Source organism: Xiphophorus hellerii, chromosome 12, assembly GCF_003331165.1.
Source record: "Xiphophorus hellerii strain 12219 chromosome 12, Xiphophorus_hellerii-4.1, whole genome shotgun sequence".
NCBI classification, from domain to species: domain Eukaryota; kingdom Metazoa; phylum Chordata; class Actinopteri; order Cyprinodontiformes; family Poeciliidae; genus Xiphophorus; species Xiphophorus hellerii.
This window is the reverse complement of record NC_045683.1, coordinates 14900981-14922301: the sequence shown is the minus strand read 5'-3', so window position 1 is coordinate 14922301 and position 21321 is coordinate 14900981. Positions and strand designations below refer to the sequence as shown.

At 36.1% G+C, this 21321-nt stretch overlaps 1 protein-coding gene across 1 annotated transcript; it reads right to left on the bottom strand.

The window, feature by feature from the left end:
- Positions 1-907: 907 nt before the first annotated feature.
- On the bottom strand, positions 908-15905 carry slc1a3a (solute carrier family 1 member 3a). The gene is made up of 10 exons (XM_032577646.1): positions 15771-15905; positions 15049-15376; positions 14350-14487; positions 6848-7052; positions 6253-6295; positions 4854-5122; positions 4520-4753; positions 4229-4423; positions 3465-3599; positions 908-3219 (listed from the first exon to the last, which is right to left on the bottom strand). The coding sequence occupies exons 2-10, from the start codon at positions 15230-15232 to the stop codon at positions 3012-3014; spliced, it is 1611 nt and encodes a 536-aa protein (XP_032433537.1). The 5' UTR covers positions 15233-15376; positions 15771-15905; the 3' UTR covers positions 908-3011.
- Between the last annotated feature and the right edge of the window lie 5416 nt (positions 15906-21321).

Here is a 21321-nt window from a genome sequence, read left to right as displayed (position 1 = left end):
GACCCCGGGCTGGGAATCAAACCCAGGACATTCTTGCTGCAAGGCAACAGTGCTACCAACTGCGCCACTATGCACTGCGCCCATTTGAGAACACTTTGGGTCTGTTAACAGCACCTGAGCATAGTTTAAGTACATCAGCCTAATTGAGTATTGTTGCTGGCCACATTACTCTCTTTATGATCTTTGTTTACATATCTTCTGATGGCAATATGCTGGTTTCTTACAAATTATAGTGAGTTCACTATGACCTCCACAGTCACCAGATCTCAACCCAAAAGAGTGACATTGGGTTGCGGGGAAACAGGGGGCCTATAAATTATCAGAAAGAATTTACAAAAAGTGAGGTAACAGTCAAAAGATTTTAGGTTATGCAAAAGAGTGTCTTTAGTACCCAAACACATCAATGTATTTTTGAAGAAGTTCAGATGCAAAGCACTCGAAAAGATACCCAGGTGTTCAAATTTGAAAATACACATAATACAAAACTAAACAGTTGTGGGTGCTAAGTTAGAATATATTGCATAATTATCTGTAAATATTTATTTTCACTATAGAATAGAAATACAAAGAATTTATTTTGGGTGTAGAAAATCAATGGACGCTACAATCTGAGTACAAAAACAAGATTCTGATTGCGGCAGACTAAAAACTAAAGTTCTTTTTAATCTGTAATATGAGGTAGAGCATTGAATGAAATATTTAAGTATACATTAGGGCTTACAAGTAGTTTCTCAAATGCATTTTAGGAAATTTCTTTGTTCCCTGAAAACTTATAGTAGTCTGATATTAATCTACTTCCTGGATTAGGTAAAATCTTATTTAAGTAGATTAAAAACAGGTACTACACATTATACTCTCTGGACACCAGTTTTTAAGGTTTATTTTTTATGACAATTTTCTCCATTTCTTTACAGAAGATATGATCAACATCTAGTTACCTCATAAGGTAGTAGAAGCTGCACCTGTTGATTATGGTTTGTAGTAGAAATAAAAACTTCCAACTTGACTTGCTTCAAGTTGCCACTACTGCAGCCCCAGCTAAAATAGATAAAACCTAATTCAGTTTTGTTTTAGATTTTTCTTTCTTGTCATGATGAAATAATGAACATACCTCCAAATGACTTGCCCATTTATTTTTTTAATAAAAATATTTCATGCAAGTCAAAACTACAGCTATCTAATCAAATATGTTTACATGTGAATGCATGAGAAGAAGCATTTGTACCAAATGAGTCACCAGCAACTGTAAACAAATGAACCTTTCAATTCCCTTAAGTGTGTAACGTAATTACAGATTGGTCATAAGGCTATAGAAGAAAGTAGTTACATTTTCTGTATTTATACAATCCTCAAAAAACACATACATAGCCATTTGAATCCAAAATTCTTTTACATATTTATCTACAGGTTTTCATAAAAGTACACCATTTCTGAAATAATCTTCTATACAAAATATCTACTATGAAAATGCAAATCCATTTATTCAATGAGTTGATAAAGAAACAGCAAGCTAGACAAATTAAAAATGCAGCTGAAAATGAATGTGTTTAACAGGGAGGATAATTAAATCAGACAAAATCAGTATCACCTTTTGCTGAGAAACATAAGCTAGAAAATAGGTGCAACACAGAATATTTTTTATATATTCTGCCATCTTCTTGCTATTCAAAACCATTGAACTATAATGAAACTTTCATGCATTTATGTTGAATCATATTATCACATATCAAGAAGATACACAAGCTGGTAATTTGTAAAACAAAATAGCAAAGTAAATTGAATACAAAGAAAGACAATTTTCATCTTTTAAATACTCCAAATTTCATGTTCTTGTTTAATCTGAGAAATAAAAGCTTAAAGCATGTTTTCTGCAAAACATCACTGTAGTCTTTGGATTGTTTACATATTTGAGTAAAATTAGATTAAACTATGCTTTTTTTCTGTTTTAGTTTTGGTTAAAAATGAATGGCTTTACCTCTTGGGTTAATAATCTATCACATACTTAGCGAAGTCAGGTAAATTGACCTTGAATATGAATGGCTGAGTAGTTTAATTGTATTAGTTGACTATAACCACTGGTTGAGGGAGGAAGCTGTAGGCTATAACAAAAACACACCCATAGGGTATTTGATGAGATCTTATTCTGGTTATGTGTACAAAAAATATAGTTTCTATTACTACTACAGCAACACTTACTGCTTTGGTCAGTTGAGACCCAAAACAATATATTCCTAATTGTAGAGCATACCATTCCCTAATAAATCTAAAATATGTACAAAGCAGTTAAAGCCACATGTGTTTGTGCAGGGGTTTGAAAAAACCCCTTTTGCAACAAAGAGTTTGGTAAATTATTCTATTTGCATGATATTTGACACATTTCATTAGCTTACAGAGAGAAGTATACTATAGCTATACGTTAAGGTTTCATATAAATCAGCAGTTACTCAACAACAAAAAGCTTCAATCTCAAAGCAGTCCTTACTATGTACTCTGATGAGCTGCGTATTACTTAACTTTTAAAATAACAGAAATACCCCCCTCTAGTGAATGACGTTGGTCATTACATATAGCGAAGTAGGAAATATGGAATGAAGGCCACAGATAGCTAAATAGCAGCCAGGCTATACTAGTTATGTATCTCAGGATGGATCTTTGTCCTACACTGTAAAAAAAAAAGTCTCTAATTTATGGTAAAATGCCGGAAGCGGTGGTTAAAGTTTAGTTGCCAGTATTTTACCATAAATTAGAGACTTTTTTTTTTTACAGTGTATCCATGAGAACAGCCAACATGACCACAGATTATGTCCAGTCTGCAGGGTGTGAAGAGGAGCATCACACATTAGTGGAGCTTATTTGGCCTGAAATATGTTCAGGCAAGACTTTTAATTGCATTAAAAAAAACAACCTTTCCTTTGAGAATTCAAGAGGTCTTATCAGACAATACGGTGCAGTACTGTCTGATAAGTACTGCACCCTTTCTTTTTCAGAAAGAAAGGGTAGAAATCTTGCCACTACATTTTAGTGTCATCTGGAGTGGGTTTCTCATTCTCATATTCGTTCTCTGGGGAAATTAGATGGTATGGCTTTTTTTCTGTCTGGTCAACCGTCTGGTTGCCCAACTCTAGGTCATTGACTCTCAACTCGTGGCGAGACAAATGTTCTACGATGCCAGCTCCGATGGAGTCACCAAGGACGTTGGTGGTGGTGCGCAATCGATCACTGAGAAACAGAGAAAGAACATGAAAACAGTCAGAGTGCAAAAACAGGATTTCAAGATGAACCAACAAAAGAAGATCAAACACTGTGTCCTTTTAAATAATGCCAAGACTGCAGAGCATATTCAAAATTCAATCAAAAACAGAGCAATTGCGATGTATAGCTGTAGAACATTTTGAACAAAATCTGCAACTTGTTAATTTGCCATTCAAAGGGAGTGACTAAAGCCCATTCTCCTGGATACTTACAGGAACCAGTCAACAGCAATGATCAGTGAGATATCATCTGTGGGAAGACCTACAGATGTTAGTACTATGATCATGGTAACCAGGCCTGCCTGAGGTATTCCAGCTGCACCGATGCTGGCTGCCGTGGCTGTGATGCTGAGGAGAAAATGATAGACCCCAAAATATTATTTATCTCTTTTATTCAGTTAACGTGTAATTTTGGTTGCTGTGGCATTTCTTTCTGAGAGCGCTAAAGCAAAGGAATTCATGTCCATTAAGCCTTTCCACAGTTTATCACACATAGCCAGAAACATCAATGCATTCAGTGGGATTAGACCAACACAAGATAGCCTGTTATTGTGGCAAATGTCAAAAGAGAATGATGGGTGATATAAAATCTTTCTTTTGATGAATAAATATATGCAAAACCTGGCATTTATATTAATGCAATCTGACTAAACCTGAGCAATTTCTTAAAGAAGATTGGGCAATAATTCAGTCTCTAATTGTGCAAAAACAGTAAAAAAAAAACACACCAAACAAGGAAGCAGCTATAACTGCAGTGAAAGAGGATTCTACAAAGTGTTCACTCAGAAGGACTGAATGCAAATGTTACACTTTTTAGATGCTTTTGTAGCACAGTTTACCAATCAAAGAGCCACAGATTCAGCAGATCTAACTTAGTACATTTAGTTCGGCATAAAATATTTTTAAATTGAGTCTTGCTTTTTTTTGTTTTGTATTTTTGAACTAATATTGTTATGAGCAGCAAAATTTTGCAATACCTGATGGTGAGAATCTGTCCAAAGTTAAGGTCATAATCATTGACCTGTGCAATAAAGATGGCTGCCAGGGCCTCATATAAAGCTGTTCCATCCATATTTATGGTGGCTCCGACAGGGAGAACAAAACGGGTCACACGCTTGTCTACCTTGTTGTTTTCCTCCAGGCATTTAAAAGTGATGGGTAATGTGGCAGAGCTGTGTGAGAACAGAGGGGTTAATAGGAAAAGTCATAAGGCACAATAAAAATGTTCATGAAGACATCTCCTTGTCTATGTCAGTTGAATCACAAACCTAGAAGATGTTCCAAGGGCAGTAACAAGTGCTTGCAGCAGTCCAGCAATGAATAGAAAGGGATTCTTTCTGGTGATAACAAAGTAGAGCGTTGGGAGGACTATGATGGCGTGGATGAGCAGGCCACTAATAACGGTTATTGTATACATTCCCAGCTGGCCGCCCATGGCTGAAATGTCATCCATCTCCACAATTTTACCAGCAATGAGGAACAAAATACCAACAGGGGCATACCTGGGGATAGCGAGTTTTACAAAAGAAAGATTGAAACATTTCATTACGTGTTATTTCTTTTTGATAATCCATCTTTCTAGCTCACATTTCTAGTACATACCACATTATGATGGCGACTAGCCTCATGATGGCCTCATTGAGGCAGTCAAAGAAATCTCTGAGGGGTTGTCCTTGTTCTCTCATGTTCCCAATGATCAGACCAAAGCACAAGGAGAACACCACCAAGCCAAGGGCATTAATCCCATTCACTGATCCTGGTACAGGAATCATCTCCTCTTGGGCTATTTGTTGGCTGCCATTTTGGAGGAATATTGTGTCGTTCACCGTAACAGTGACCTGGATTACTCTCTTGGCATATTGCGTCTTGAACTGAAGTTTAAAGAAAAACAAATGTGAATTAATTAATTCCTGTTTTGGGAAAATTTATCTAAAAGTGTTTTATTTTCAGGCTCAGTCAATGCTATCTGGCCAGGACTGCATGGTCTTGAGAGCGCCACAGTACACAGACAGAATAATTTGCGTCCCAAATGAGTTTTCTATTGCTTATTTGCATGTCCAGTCAATAGGTGCAGTGGGTCAGGGCTGATTGGCCTGGATTTACAGTTTATTGTTCATCTCAAAATTAAATTGCTATTTTGGTGTTTTTTAGAATTAATGTGATTCAGTATTTTACATAACTGCCTGCCTGCCCACCAGCACATCTATCCATCCATTCATCCATTTATCCTGCTATCTTACCATTTTGTTGTCCATATCTCTGAGAGTGCTTCCTCGATTACATGCGTGTATACAAAAGGTGATGAAAGTGGAAACTTGCAAGGATCTCAACAGCTAAAGTTCCCATCCAACTTTTGGAAACCCCTTTTGGATAATCACTTAATGCAATTACTATTGATATTATTGTTTTCTGAGAACTGTTTTGATGGGATTTTTATTTTAATTTCTTCCTGACTTCAAAATTTCAAGAGCTCGATTTCATGGAAACAAATTCAAACAACATCCTGCAATAATTTAAATTTTCTCTGGCTTTGGAAAATTTTGTTATATTGGCATGTTTTAATAATACAATGTGATATTGAAAGAAAGCATGTGGGCAAAACCTAATGAAAGAATACAATTTTTTTGTCAAAAAGAAATCTCCATCATTCAGAGAAGATTTAATGGGCTTTGTTTCAAAAACAAACCATTCGCTGTTCTCTGACATCTCATGTAATAAATTTGAATTATAATAATGCCAAGTTTGTATTATGTGGCGCTTACAAAGTAAAAATGTTCACCTAAGCTTTCCGTAAGAATGACACTTGTGATGTTAGATACTACAGAAGGAGTATAAAACCAAATCTTCTAGAGAAACATTTCTAGAGAAAAACCATCTGGTTCAGCTACATTGGTGAGTACTTACCAGTGTAAAGTCTCTTTGAGTGTGCTACATTAGAATGACGTAATTTCATTTCACTTCTAGAATGTTAAATTGGAGATATTGGAAAAAGAAAATGTACCTGTTTGGTGCAAGCTTCCACAAGGTTTGGAGGAAACATATTTCTGGAGATAAAAAATAATAAAAACAATAAAAAGTAAATTTTTTAAAGAGTGAACCTGCAAAATCTGCTTTTCTATGATGAACAAGTTCTTCCTTCGAAATAGTTAAGTGTTTTTGAACAATTTGTGTTTCTGAAAAATTTCAAATTTAAAAAGCAATTTTGAACAGTGTGGAAACTCCAAAGCGAGAGTAGTTCCTTTAATTCGCTTGCAGTTTTTTATTTCTTGCAAATAGTTACTTTTTGTAGATACATGCACATTTTGTATAGATTTTCACTTTTTCCTACTCAGTTGCATGCTTCTTTTAATCTGACTATGCTATTTTTAATAACTGCATAGAAACATGTTCTTAAGTTGTAAATTTGTATTTACTGTACAGTTTCTTCACATTTTCTGTTTCTATATTCCATTTGACTTTCACTTTGCTACTGGTACACCTGAATATCCTTAGTCTATTTACAAGACAAAAATGATCACTTACAACACATGTGGGCTTTGCTGTCTGATTTTTGGTGAAACTCTTTTGGTTTGTTTAGGAAGCACTGTTTTGAATACCTGATAAGATCCAGAAAGGCATCAGCAGGGCTGACCTGCTCTATCTGTTGCTGCTTGGTGAACTCGTCCTTGGATCCCTTTCCAGGGTGAATAATAAGCACCATGACTATACCGATGAACACAGCAATCACAGTTGTGGTGGTGTAGTAGATCACGGCCCTCATGCCCATTCTACCAGAAGCCCGTCTATCCAGAGAGGCGATACCTAAAGAAGGTAAAATCATTCAAACAGAAAAAAAATTTTTTTTATCTTTTTTATGTATTGCACAAACATGGAATATTTCTGCCGCTGTAGGATAAAGCAGCGTATTTTTTTTTCCACCTTTAATATGCCATGTAGCGGAAAATATTTGAACATATAAACAATGACAAAAAGCTGAATTGTGTCTGTGTACTGTGAGAGTGTGAAATTTCATGTTTGTGAATAATATCTTGGCTAAAAACAAAAAAGCTGATTCTGATTCTAATAGCTTGCTTGCATAAGTGTGCACACCCTGATACTAATATGTTACCAAAAGAACCCTTTTGAGTCTAAAGAAGCATTCAGTTTTTATGGTAGGAGTCTATCAGCTTATCTGTCACATTTTGACTTTACAATATTTTCCACTGCATCTGGCAAAAGTCTCAGATTGCACAGATATATTTTATCTACAGGCCCCTTCAGGTATTTCACAGATTTTGCTTTTGTTAGATTTAGTTTTGTACTTAGACAAGGTCATTCCGAAACTTTAATTTTCTTCTCATGCAGTCATCTTTTTGTTGCTTTGGTATTTGCTTAGACTCACTGTGCTGCTACAAGTAAACTTCCACTTCTTTTTCAATCTTACACAGATAGCAGAAGGTTTTGCCTTAAAACAGAATATTTTTGAGGTGCTCATAATTTGATTTATCCTGACAAAACCCCAGTTCTCTCTTAAGAACACTAGAAGTACTAGGTTTTTGATTTCTCCCCATACTTACTGATACAGGGCCAAAAGACCCTGAGTCCAAACTGACGACTCTGATGGCTCAAATTAGCATCCATTCATCCATTCTTCTATTTTTCTATTCTTCTATTGTACATGTGGTTGTTGACCGTCAGGCCAGAAGGTAGGAGTGTGAATAGTCCATGTTGGGGGTGGGTATCTATGATACCAACAGGAGATCAGATCTCCTGTAGGTAATGCTCTTCAGTCTAGTTTTGAAGCATACATGAAGTGTTTTTGGAGAGATGTGACCTTTTGCAGCTGATGTTGTGCTGCATTATCCAGTCTAAGTCTAAGTCGAAGTCTAAGTCTAAGGAACAATTGTGCAACTGTGAGATGCGCTGAGGCCATTATCAGGGTACTTAAGGGTACTTAAGGGTACTTACAATCCTTCAGGCCATTTGGACAATCTCTAGACTGCATAGGAGTGTTGTCTACGTGGACTAACTCCAGCACTTCTAGTACAACCCAAGATTTTGATGGTAATACCACCACATTTCCAAATCATGGAGATTTTCATTGTTGGTTTTGTGCCAAACATATGTATGAATCAAACCCAAAACTTAACCTTCATTCATACATTCTGGATTTTTTTTGTATTCTTTACCTAATTGATACCTTTATGTAGTGAAATCCTTGATCCTTGTTGATCTTTTTGAAATTATGTCTTAAGCTAAAGGACATTTGATTCATAGTGAAATTAAATGAAAAGATGCATTGACAAACAATTGTTTAAGGTTGCGAACACTAGCTGCAGAAATAGGTTATTTCAGTTTTTAAACTTAGTTTTCATCAAAAAGATTTGTTGACTTATCAGATTAATTATATAGCATTTACATCAGAATAAATGTTAAAGACATTTTAAAATCATTTATCATAATCTCTATGATATACTTTTAATTCTTTAGCGCAAAAGACTGGAACTTAACAGGGGTGTTTGACTTTTGAAAGATGGTAGTAATTTGATTGTGATTATTAGTTACGCCCATCGCAATCAGAATAGCATTGATGTGCCGCTAATTTCAGTGCCTTTGTGTGTCCAGTTAGCCTGGGAAAAGGTTTGGTAATTATAGGAGGAATACACCCAACTGGATTATCATCTCTGACTCCGACAACAAAGAGCCACAAGAAACACAATCTGACTGCGACCTTTAATGCTGGAAAAACAACACCTGCTACTAAATCCCTTTGGGGAAAACTAATAAAATCTGCTTTTATTTAGTAAATTCACAAAAAGCTGCAGAGGTAAAACATCCAAAATATGAATTTTGAATTATTTTGTCCACAAACTGTAGAAAAAGTAGTACAGAATCTCTGCTTCTGCATCTGCAAAGTCCGAAGTGTCTCTCTGTGTGTCATCAGTTTGTTGTGAACACAGTGTGCAGAGATGTTAGTTGCTGATTGCCTGACTAAATCTAGGGCATTGTTTGTCCCTCAGAGAAAATGATACAGAGAAAGGTCTAACTGTATGTACAAGTGATGTCTCACACAGAGAAGATCCCTTTCAGCGCAACTCTTTGTTGTGTCTGGCAACGTTTTTCAATTTAAGAGCAAGATTTTGCTACGAAATTCCAAAAGCCTAAAGCAGATTGAAAGCTAATGGTTCTCACAATAAACCATCTATGGGGACAAAGATGGAAAAAAAAGGCCACAAAAAAAACCTGAATTAGGAGACAGGTTGCTTTAAAATGGTTCAATTCAACTATTATCTTTCTTCAGAGCTTTCTGAGCAGGCTTTGTCTATTTGAGAGATTTATGTATTCCTCTGTAGCTCTTTGATTCTACAGATGTTTGCTGAGACGTCTGTGGATTCCTCCGAAGGTCAGTGTTGTTTGAAGATCACAACTTTATTGTCTGCCTCAAGAACTTTGGAGTTTAGGAATGACTCGGTAGAGTGAAAATGATTAGAAAACCAATTAGAAGTATCAGACAGTATCATTAGAAAGAGTACAGATGTGTTTGGATGGACATGCTGCCCCAGAATTGGACCTGTTTGTTCTGATCACCTCATCAGTTCGGGACTCAGGCTTTAGTCCATCTCTTTCTGATCTTCTCCTTCCCCTCCTTCATTCACTCATCCCCAGTTTTTTATCTCCTCTCTTTTCCACACCTAAATCACCATCTCTTCTTTCAGGGTGCCTTTTTCCACCCGTCTGTATTCCTCTTGCCTCTCCCCAAATCTTTTATCCCTCCTCTCTTTTTTCTAACAGACTAACCCTTTTGCTTTAGTTCTCTTTCATTCCATGTTCGCTTTCTTCCCGTTCCCTGTCTGACAACCCTGGGAAAACTTGTTGACTTAGTCCGCCCTGCACGTACTCACAATGATCTCCAGACTGTTGTCCAGACAACAACAGATGCAGCCTCACCAATTCAATCTTTTCAAAAGATCGAAAGGAACAAGATTGAAGTGTGAAGTGTGATGTGAAGCTGAATGACTGTCTTTGTAGTTTGGGGGAATGCTCATCAGTCCGGCTCTGTGAGAGTCAGTGTGAAACACAGCATGTACAGTGCCTTCAACTTCCTCACATTTTGTCAGGTTACAACTACAAACATTAACATTTTGGAAACTTTATGGAGTAGAACACTAGAATGTGTTTTGTTATTTTCTGAATTTTAAAAGTTAAGATCTCATTTTGAATTTCAAATTGTAATATTTTCTTCTCTTCAGGCCTTTTATTTTCTCTATTCCATCACTCCTTCTTTAATCTCTGCAATATAAAAACTCTCTGGTGGTCTCCCATTATTCTGTAAATTATTCTGTATTATTCAGTTTTCAGGTTGTATTGAATCAAGTGTGATGGAGTTGACTGAAATGAGAAGAAATAAAAATGTATTAGCAAACAAAGCTTCTTCTAGGTCTTGTTTCTCATTTAATGAGCAGACCACATAAGCCTCTTTCTCATAAGTCTCTATCTGTTGTTCTTCCCTTCATCCGCATTACAGCTCAACCCTCTTTACCTTCCCTCATTTCTTACCTTCTGGGGCCCCACTATATTCAGCTCAAAACACTGCATACGGCCCCTCTGAGTTCTGCTCAAATTTTTTCAGGCTCACAACTCAGGTTCACTTGTAGATCAAAACAGCTCAGAAGCAAGACATTTTCACATGGGACAACTCTTTTCACATAGAAGCACTACTCCGACTCAGAATCATGTCCCTTGGACAGGTCATTGTAGAAATTACAGAAATAGATTATTCACAAAGTCTTGCTCATATAAAAAATGCTGCTGTTATTTCACTAGAGAGGGATTAAAGCTGCTTGGTTAATTTAGGATGGGGGAAAAAAGATAAAGCTAAAGTATGTGAGATTATTGTTTCCGATCAAAACACAGTGGGCTGGCAGATTCATTATTTTCAGCAAAAATGTGGAAAAAAACTAAACAGTAATGAAATCAAAAAGCTACATTTTAATATAAACAATATTACATTACGAAATTAAATTGATGTCCCTGATAAAAAAGTAACTAGACTTACCAATGACTGTTTACTAATTTATATTTGTGACATCAGAAATTAGTTAGTGAAGGTTCATAATTTTATTAACATGTTTATAGACTTTTAAAAATAACAGTTTTAAAACATTAGTACTTTTGTCTTTTATATTACTAACTTTTACTGTAATGACTCTTTATTTTAGTTTATTGGTTATTTTTAAATGGTGTCTCCTCATATTTGATAATCATGAGCTGCATGATTTTTCATCAGAGTGTTAAAGACAGCTCTAGCATTATAAATATTATTGAATATAAAAATAAACAGGATTTTACGGAAAACAGGATTTTGACTTAGTGTAGAAATGACTATTCTAAAAAAGATTTAAACACAACCTACTCATGGACATGGGAGTGGATACACAATTTTCTAAAGATTAAATCAAATATATGCTACATAGAAACTCTATTATGATAAAGAAAACATTTTAAGATCCTGATGTTAAAGAGAAAGTAATATGTATTTTTCAGGCATATAGTAACATTTTATAGCACAATCAAGTAGGTATGTTGACTTCAGCAGTTATAAAAATGCTATATATAATATATATATATATATATATATATATATATATATATATATATATATATATCAAGTATGACCTAGAAGAAATTATATTTGCAATTTAATGGTTTGAAATTGAGCTGCTGTCTCTTTAAAAACTCCTGCTACTCCTCTATTAACCCTTTAACATTTTTTTTTCTTTTTTTTTTTACCAGTGTTGCATTGGGAAGTACAGTAGCTCGTATTATGAACTCAGCAGATGCGCTGTTCCACCAGGTGTTTGCTAATTGCAGTTGGCTAGTCTGGAGGAGCTGAGTATGGGAGTCACGAGGGAGGGCCGCTTGGAAATTGCAGCCCGGAGGAGGAGCTGAGCCTCAAAGGTAGTACTAGGTCTACGTATTTTACACAGCTGAATTGGCAGGAGATTTAAGGTTTTCTCAAACATGCATGAAAGAATCAAGGTAACATTCCAGGTATGTTAGATCATGTTATAGCATTATAACATGCTGCAAAGCTCAAAAAGAGTGGATTTTACATTGTACTGCACCTTTAAATACAATTATGGCTCTGGATGACAAATAATTTTAAACCGCTACTTATTATTATAATCTTTGTTTTTTTATTCTTTCTTCATTTCAGACATTTTTTTCACTATAATTTCATTTTTGTTGGTTTAGTAATACAAATACTGTAGGTTTTAGCAAACTATGAGTTACAATTTTTTTCTTAATACTATTCAAGGTACAAAAAAGGCATGAATGTATAACATTTAACTCTCTAAACATTGCTTAAAAATGGAATAATTACTGCTTCAAAATCAGAGTAAACAAAACATCATTCTGTAATAATTACTCCTAATTGGCCTTGATAGAAAAAGGAAAAGAGCACTTGAAGACAAAAGAAACTGCTGTAGTAATGGAACTGCTGATAATGTATACTTTTCTGGAAACAGCAACAAACACGCTGTGGCTGAGATCATGTGTTGTGAACAAATCAGGATGCTGATGTTATGCTCTGCTGTAGCACAAAGCCGACTATTATAAGATGTGTCTGTGTCATCCCCACTGAAGACTGGGCTCTCTCCCTGTCAGTCACTGCAAAAGCCGGACATTTACTCCTGCAGTATTTGTCAGTCAGGGTTACGTAAAACTAACCACTGGCTGCATCCTGGCACTATCAGTCAGGTGATTATAAAAGTGAATACAATTTCTCCTTCCAAATAAACAGGCAGGCATCCATAGAAATCTAACTAGGATGCCTACTGTTTTTGCTTTTCAGAAATACTGGTCCAACTGGTAAGGGCTCAGAACAGTACCTAGGTTATGTACAATAATTGTAAAATATTTTAAGTAAAACGGTTTTGATTCGTTGCATCCAAATCAAAACCGTTAAAAACAGGTCAAACATGTGATTCAGAACAGAACTGCAAGTCAACATGTTTGGATGTTGCTTATGAGATCATCCACCTTGATAACAACAAAGCATGTTGGCTTACAAAATAGCTGGCTCACTTTACCGCTCGTAATGTACTTATAGATCGGTGGAGCTGCAGAAAAATAAACAAGCAGGCATCTGGGGTGTTTCACAACAGAGGGGCTACATCCAAAGACAAAGGTCAAAAATCAAAGAACGAAATGTAAAAGGAGTTGTTGATAGAAACAGTGTTAGAAGACAAAGCGGGAGGATTTTCTAACGACAAAATGAGAAGTAAGCTGTGGAGTCATGCAGAGGAGACACAGAGAAGGTTGGATGAGAGAAATACAATACTGTTAATACGAGGCGATGGAGGAGCATGTTGCGTTGTCTTTAAGTTGTGAGATAAAAAGGTTAAACAAAGGACCATGGGAGTAGTTCTGTGGATGTATGTTACTGAGTATTTAAACCAGGTGCAGTCAAGGACAACACTTTTTGCCGTAAACAAGCTTTGAGGGTAATCAGTTTTACTACATTAAAATTTAGATGCTGGTAAAAAAAAATATAGGATCAAATGAGTGCAGCACATCAAAAAAAATTATTAGTACACCATTCAATATCTGCCTCTTTTTCTGTTTAATTTTTTCTTATTTATATATATATTAAAAAAAACATAATTTTTTTGGCTTATTTATTTATTTATTTTTCTAACCATGGTTTTTTAACTTTATTATCCCATGAAATGAGATGTATTTAGTGATTTCAGGAGGGTGGTTTGTTCAGTCAGCTTGTTAAAGTAACACAGAACAGGAATGTGTGCTTCATCAGACAATGGCCCGGATGGCCCCAAGCTGGGTGACATTGTTCTAGTGTCACTGTTGACGTTTTTAAAATGGTTATGTAAAAAGAAGGCATTTTAAATATTTTGTCATCTACCCCATCGTGTATGTCCAATCTTTTTTTTTTTATGAACTTGTGCTTTTTTCACACTGAAATTTTTTTCCTAATACCAACAAGTCAAGATATAACAAGCATCCAACAACACTTCCAATTAGTTTTTTCTTGTCAAATAAATACACATCCTCTTTCTGATCCAGCTTGTTGTTACACAAAGCTGTTATATAATACCTGTGATAAGACTCGAGACAAGCAATGGCAGCACCAGCATCTGGAGCATTCTCATCAGCAGCTCTCCAGGAAAGGAGAAGTACTTCACTTCACGGTAAGACAGTTTGTATGGACGCAGAGAAAATCCAAGGATTATACCTGCAGGGAGATCAGATGTGGAGGAAAAGGTGGTAAATTATGATATTCTACACAGTACCAGAAAGAGTCGAGCAACACTGCTCAACCAGAACAAGACACATGTCTATTTTTATCCAATTAGTCGATTGTTCACGCTACCACAAATATAATGACAGTTCCAGGTGACAGATTGTGAAATCTGACAAACATCCTAAATTTAACAATCTGTCATGACTTGGTGTACTTCTAGCTGCAGACATCATTGTGAGTCAGCTTCAACTCCTCCTGGGCGGAATTCAGGGGTCAGTAGAGAATATTCAAAGGTCAGGCATGGGGTCAAGGAAAGACTAGTCTGTTAAATTCATCAGCGCTGACTGTGTTAGGTCTTTGGTGGTTTCTTTCTTTCGTCCGTTATTCTGCTACTTGTGACAAGGAACTGATCAATTATTGGGCTGATGTGGGGAATTGTTACGAGGAATGATGAGGTCTCATTTGTAATTAACTAAATTGCTCAGAGAGCCCAGAATATAAACCATTCAGTGGTCCAAGAGAAAAACTATCCCTAGACAATTTATTCCTTACCTGTAATAACAGCAGTGATGGTTAGAATGACAAAAGCATTTTTCATGAAGAATCCCTTCACTTCGTCCTTCTTGATGTTCTCCACTCTCTTCTTGGCGAGCAACGACCTGGACTGGATCCCGGCTCGGATTTGGTGAAGACCACTGCGGCTTCTCTGTGGATTCTCTCCATTGCTTTGAGTCATATTTGTGGCTGGAATCTGCAGAGCTGCTGTTCCCAAGCAGGCCTTCGCAGCGATGAAAACACTATAGATGCGCTGATGACTAGGTTAAAGTCCTGTTGCTCCTGAGTGTCACACCTCTCCTTTGGTTAAAGGATTAGTAGTTACCTGCTCAAAAGAATGACATAAATATCAATAAAAATGTCATAATGTGACATAGCAAGAACTTTTGTTAGATGAAACAAGAAGCAACCACAAAAACAAGTTATCTGTGTTAAATTACATTTCTGACTGCTGTTGTGTGTGACAGAAACAATCTTAACACCAAGACAAATAGAAATCCTGTGTATAAAAGATGTTTTAACATCCAAGTCAAGACAAAACTGCATTCTGAGTAATACACCAGCATTCTATTGGCAGCTGTAAAGAATTTGCAAACTTCCTTTTCTGCACACACGTGTACAGTTTGGCTTAGATAGGCAGGTCAATTCAAAAACAGGAGCTCTGCTTCTGAGTTATACAGTAGATAACAAAATATGGACACAGAGGCTCTTTTCAATACCTTTAGGTTTGAGCAATAAGGTCCTCTGGAGCAATGTCTGAGTTTTCCAGGGAAAAGGTCAGGTTTAAAGCTTGGATCGGTGTGAGAGGGGTCCTTTGGTTATGAGCAGACTGTGCAGACAGCAATGAAGAGATATTCAGTGGAGAAAGAGAGGGGTGGAGAAAGGAAAGGAGGGGTCAGCGTCAGGGATGAGGGAACGAAAGAGCCAGTGAGAAAATGGAGGCGGTGCACTCACAGAAAAGTGGTAGTCACTGAGTCGCACAGCGTGGGCTTGAGGGGAAATGGAGGGCGGGGGGTAGGCAGCTAAAAAAGTGAAATAAGGTAGTGGAGGGGGTGCTTTTCAGGCGGAGGCAAACTTGAGGAATAATGAGCTTTTCAAAAAGCAAAAAGAAAAAGGACCTTCTTGTGTTCTTCTGGCCCTCTCAGCTGTCCTTTGAAACAGTTTTTTTCATGCTTCATAAGTTCAGCCTGACCAGGGGTTCCTGCAGAGAATGAGTCAACATAGTAAAACAAACCCTGTTAAACAAAACAGGGTTGATTAGCAGTGTGTTGTGAAAGTTGAACCATGGGACAGACTGTTATAACAAAGTGCACAGCTCTCAATTAGAAGAAAAATAGAGGCTTTGCAAATATGTTTGCAAGTAAAATCTGGTGTAACTAGGATATGGATTTGGCTGACTGTGATTAGCAAATAAAAAGCGTCATTAAGTTCAAAGAACAGGGGATAAAGTTGTAGAGACATTAAACCAAGGTGAGCTTAACTAGCTGTAATAATAATGCATGCCACACTTTTGAGATTTGTAATATGTAAAAAAAAAAACAACAACAATAAATTTAAAACCATGTAGCCTATTCCTTCTGCTTTTATGTTCTAATTAATTTATGTGGGCCTGTCAAACCTAAGTTAGATGCGCTGACAATTTTGTTTGTAACAGATGTGAGAAAGTTCAAAGGGTATGAACTCTTGGAAAGCTCAATGTGTGTATGATGTTGGAACATCTCCAAGAAGTCAACAAAATAGTCTTCTTTTGTGGCCTTTCAGTACATTTCTGCTATGCAAAGTCCTCTTGGTGTTTCCATAAAAAACAAACAACATCTGTGTAGAATTTAGTATGGTAAACTAAAAAGAGACAGCAAATATTTGCCAATAGCAAGTGGGGCAACTGGTTAACTAGCTTCTGCCAAGAAAGCAACGTCATTTGTACATCATGCAAATGATGTACAAATCATAGAAATTTGCAGAAAATTAGCTGAGTGCAGTTACACTTCATGTTATTGAAAACAATGGATGCTTCACTTCCTACAAGAGCACTTTGGCAGAAAAATCCACCAAATGCAAAAAGATCCGTTTTAAATAAACAGTGGATTGTTATGTGCACAATTTTCTACGTGAGCTGTTTTTATTAACTTTGTGTGTTTCTAAGAACATGAGGAAAACCCGCAATGTGACAACAGTGAATGTATTTGTACTGATTTAAGACAGGATTTTTCTCTCTTTCTTTTGCTTTGTGTTCAGATCAGATTATTTAGATGTGCTTTAGGAAAAGGAGTTGCACATTATTACAGTGTTTGGTTTGAGTTAGTTTGTGGAAAATTCCAAGTGGAGCAGTAACATGTTTTAAATTATGAAAGAGACTCCCACTATGATGTAAAAAACTTTTCAGATACAAATTGTGGTCTCAGAGGCCTTGAAAAGCTCAGGGGAATATTACTTGTAATAAGCAAGACTTTTTTTTCCAAGATGTTTTGTAGCAGATAGGCAGACACTTCATACTTAACTTTAGTACTTAACTAAATGACCACAGATGAACAAGCACAATGAGTTTTAAAATTTCTTTGTTAAGTGTGATTTACCATAGGATGGTAAATTTAACCAGCTTCATGTAACAGTGAAATGGTCCCAAACTAACAGGTTAAAAAGATGTAAGTGTCAAACTTTTTCATTGTATCCTTGGATATAAAGGACCACTTTAACTTAGCTAATTTATCAAAAGGTTCAATGTAGGACAATTGGTAACAGCTCTCATTACCTTATGTCATCATGTCATTGTGACTTGCAGATTTAAATTTGTACAATTGGCTATGTAATGACCAAACATTGACTCTGCCTCTCCAGTACATTCCAGAAATCAACAACCAGGTCACTTGAGCAGGTCAACTGTCTATCACAAGCCTTGCATTTGATAGACCAACGATACAAAACAAACAAATATGTGCTCACATAATCACTCCTAAGATGAATTTAGAACTGACTGATTTCTCAACGTGAAAGTTTTATTTTCTGGAATGTAGAAGAAAGACCTAATGAATTGGCTTGTAAGTGTTCATATCACAAAAACCTTCCATATTTTGTGACATTAAAATCACAAATTTTCAAAAATTTAAAATGTAATTTTACGTGAGGCACCAACACAAAGGACTTTTCTCAATGTTTTACAACTAAAGATGTAAAAAGGCTTCATGAATTTGTATTCAACCTTCCAGTTAAATATTAGCAGATAATGATCTTTCTCTTTAGTCGTTACAACTCTTTTTGAAGATTTTGAAGTTTCTTTTTGTCAGTTTACACCCATTGTTTGCAAAGTGTATCAGATTATCAGATTGAACCATGATCATCTATAAAAATCAGTTTGAAGTCTTAAAATGTACAAACTCTCAGTTGGATTTTGTTCCAGAGTTTACTGGAACTTTCTTGCCAATGAATACTCTTATTTAAACCACTTCATTGTAGCACATAGGGTGTGAGCATGAGTTACAGAGCTAATTCCCTCTTCCTGGCTATGATTGGTTCTGACCAAGGATTGTGTTTCTGCAGGTGGCTATAGGACTGCAGGGAGGAGGCAAAGGAGTTTAATTTTTTCACAGATTATCTCATATTCTACTGTTAGGACATAGGGACAACTTAACTCTATAAAAGTTACCTACTGTAGTTTTAAGAGGTTTTCTTTAGTTGTCCTGCTTCCATCTTACCATGAGAAAAATCATCCCAGCTGCCTTATACTGCCACCACTCCTGTCATGGTAGTGATTCTGTGTAGGGTGATGTGCAATGCTAGTTTTCTGCCTCACAGATTATTTTGCATCATCTACCTCATATTTGTTGTGAACCAACATGGCTGCTGGCAAACTATAAAGCTAACATTCTTTCACGCAGCGGGCCACTGCCAGTGGCTGAGTTAGCATTGGCTCTCTAAATAATGAATTCATTGCCTGGCCTGCTAGTTTGCAGTTATTTCACAGTCAATACATTTCAAATGAGTGTTGAAACAGTGATGCTTTGAGATGTCAAAGTCAATCTCTCCAACTTTCTCCCGGGTCTGTCTCTTATGGTCTTTATAATGCTGTTTCTTCTCTAATGTTCTCCAACAGACCTCTGAAATGAAAACTCCAAAGACAAGATTGATCTGAGGGTATGTGATTGTTAGGAGATAGTTCATATTTAGAGAACCTATGAACACAACAATGAGAACAAACAACAGAGATAAAACCTTTCTAGGCATTGAAATTATATCATAATACAATTAGCTCTTGATTAAATCATCATTCAGCTGAGGCTCCAGGGTGAGCATCGTTGGTTTTGAACACAAAAAGCGATTCCCGTTTATGACTGTCCTTGACATGTAATCTATCAAAATATCTCTCCATCATCTCCTGGGTTTCAGAAACCCTGAATGGCTTCTTTCAACACTTCGGCTTTAGCTCGAGTCACATGTTTGACCAATGTCTGATGTTATATTGTCACTGCCGCTGATCCGATTTTTAAACCTGCTGCTTTATTTGTTTGGGCAAAGAGACAACAATGAAGGAAATCCATGGTGGTTCAACAATTTCTTTCAAAAAGCTCTTCTTTAAATCTTGCAATTGGTCACAAATTTCCAAGTTTATTTTCAGAAAACTTGTCTTAACATACAGATGCTTCAGCAGTGGCCTCAGCTTCATACATGTTACTGCATGTTAACCACATCTTTGTGGAAGGAATGTAAACATTTTTAAGAGGATTCATCCATTACTTTCATTGTTGTTGGTTCAGTCATGAGCTAATGGTGACATTCTTGAGCCAGCAAGCAGGCAGTGAATCTGTCTTTACTCTGTGATCACATTTTGTATTTCAGCTTCATGTGGCCTACATCAAGAGTAGCAAAAGTTCTCCCTGAACATTGTACGAACAACACCAGATGTGACAGGCCCAAGCTCTTGACTTTTTTTATTTAATAATAAAAAATGTAATTTGTTATCACTATTCCACACCTTCAGAACAGAGACCCACAGAGTGACTGTCATACTGCTAACATAATTCACCGAGCCAAACCACAAAAAATGGATGTGGAACATATCACAAAACTTTCATTTAAAACTGTTACCTCAGTACGTGAAAAAGAATGACACTATTTGTTCAGAATATTGCTTATATGATTAACCTGATGATTTAAATGGCAGCAGGGCACATTTTAGCTTAGACTGGCTCAGGTTAGCTTACTCTAACTTAGTTTAGTTTATCGTAAGACAACACAATAAACAGAAGAGCATCTGGATAAGTGAGTTCAAAGGCGCAGCTTTGTATCTGTACTGAAGCCCTTTTGGCTTTCTATTTATAAGATTTGAAACTGTTTACTGTGTTCCAAATATAACCCAACTTTCACAAGAATTAGAGTAGTAGTTCATTGCCTCAAAAAAACTGTTAAGCACTGAGATTCGAGTCCCTCCATGTTTTAGTCTCAGAAACCATGGATTGAAACCAAAAACTTTACTGTTTTGTACATTTTCGTTTTAAAATATATTTGTCAAATTTAAATACAAAGTATTTTCTGTTGGGATAAAACCTACATCTTGTAGGCATTGGGTCAAATATTTTATGTATAAATACATAGGCTGAGAAGAACTCAGACAATTTTTTATTTAAAGAGCTAAATCAAAACAGTGACACTGTTCTGCTAGAGCTCTTTTAAAATATTTTAAACTAATATGTGAAAATAGTGAGTAAAAAGGAACTATGCCCATTATGCAAATAATAAACATAAACTTAGAAAAAGTTTTCCCAATTATGTATGTGAATACAATCAAAAATGTTCTCAAAAATGAATAACCAGAAATCAGTTTTGTGTCTATGTTGATGAGGATTCTAAATACAAATATATTCTTAAAACTCATAATGAAGGAGAAACAAAAAAAATCTGACTTCTGACACATTCCCAAACAGGCACTATAATTATTGTATACGTCTGCTGTAGGAGGCGCTGTTTCTTCTGTTATGATAAATTTATATTTGGGTAATTTTTTAAAATTATTTTCTTTTTAGTTTAGTCACATTTTTATATCACATTGTGAGCTCTGTGTTAAAGCAATACTAATCAATGTCCTTACATAATATGGGCATTGACGTCAAGGGCTGAAGCATTTACTTTACTTGTTTAGGTGTGGAGGGCAACAGAGAGTGAGAGAATTGCAAAAGTTTTGTTTCCCTTTGTCACAGAGTAATGGGTTTTTGTTTTTAGATATGAAAAGAAAATCACACCAAATCAAACATTGTTGCTAGTATGTTTTTGATATATATT

Excerpts from the sequence above, each read along its gene's own strand:
- slc1a3a (XM_032577646.1), bottom strand. The coding sequence starts at position 15,232 with ATGACTCAAAGCAATGGAGAGAATCCACAGAGAAGCCGCAGTGGTCTT. Across the intron at positions 6,296-6,847 it reads GCCTTTCTGGATCTTATCAG|AAATATGTTTCCTCCAAACC; the intron begins GTATTCAAAACA and ends TTTTATCTCCAG. Across the intron at positions 4,754-4,853 it reads CTAGTCGCCATCATAATGTG|GTATGCCCCTGTTGGTATTT; the intron begins GTATGTACTAGA and ends CGCTATCCCCAG.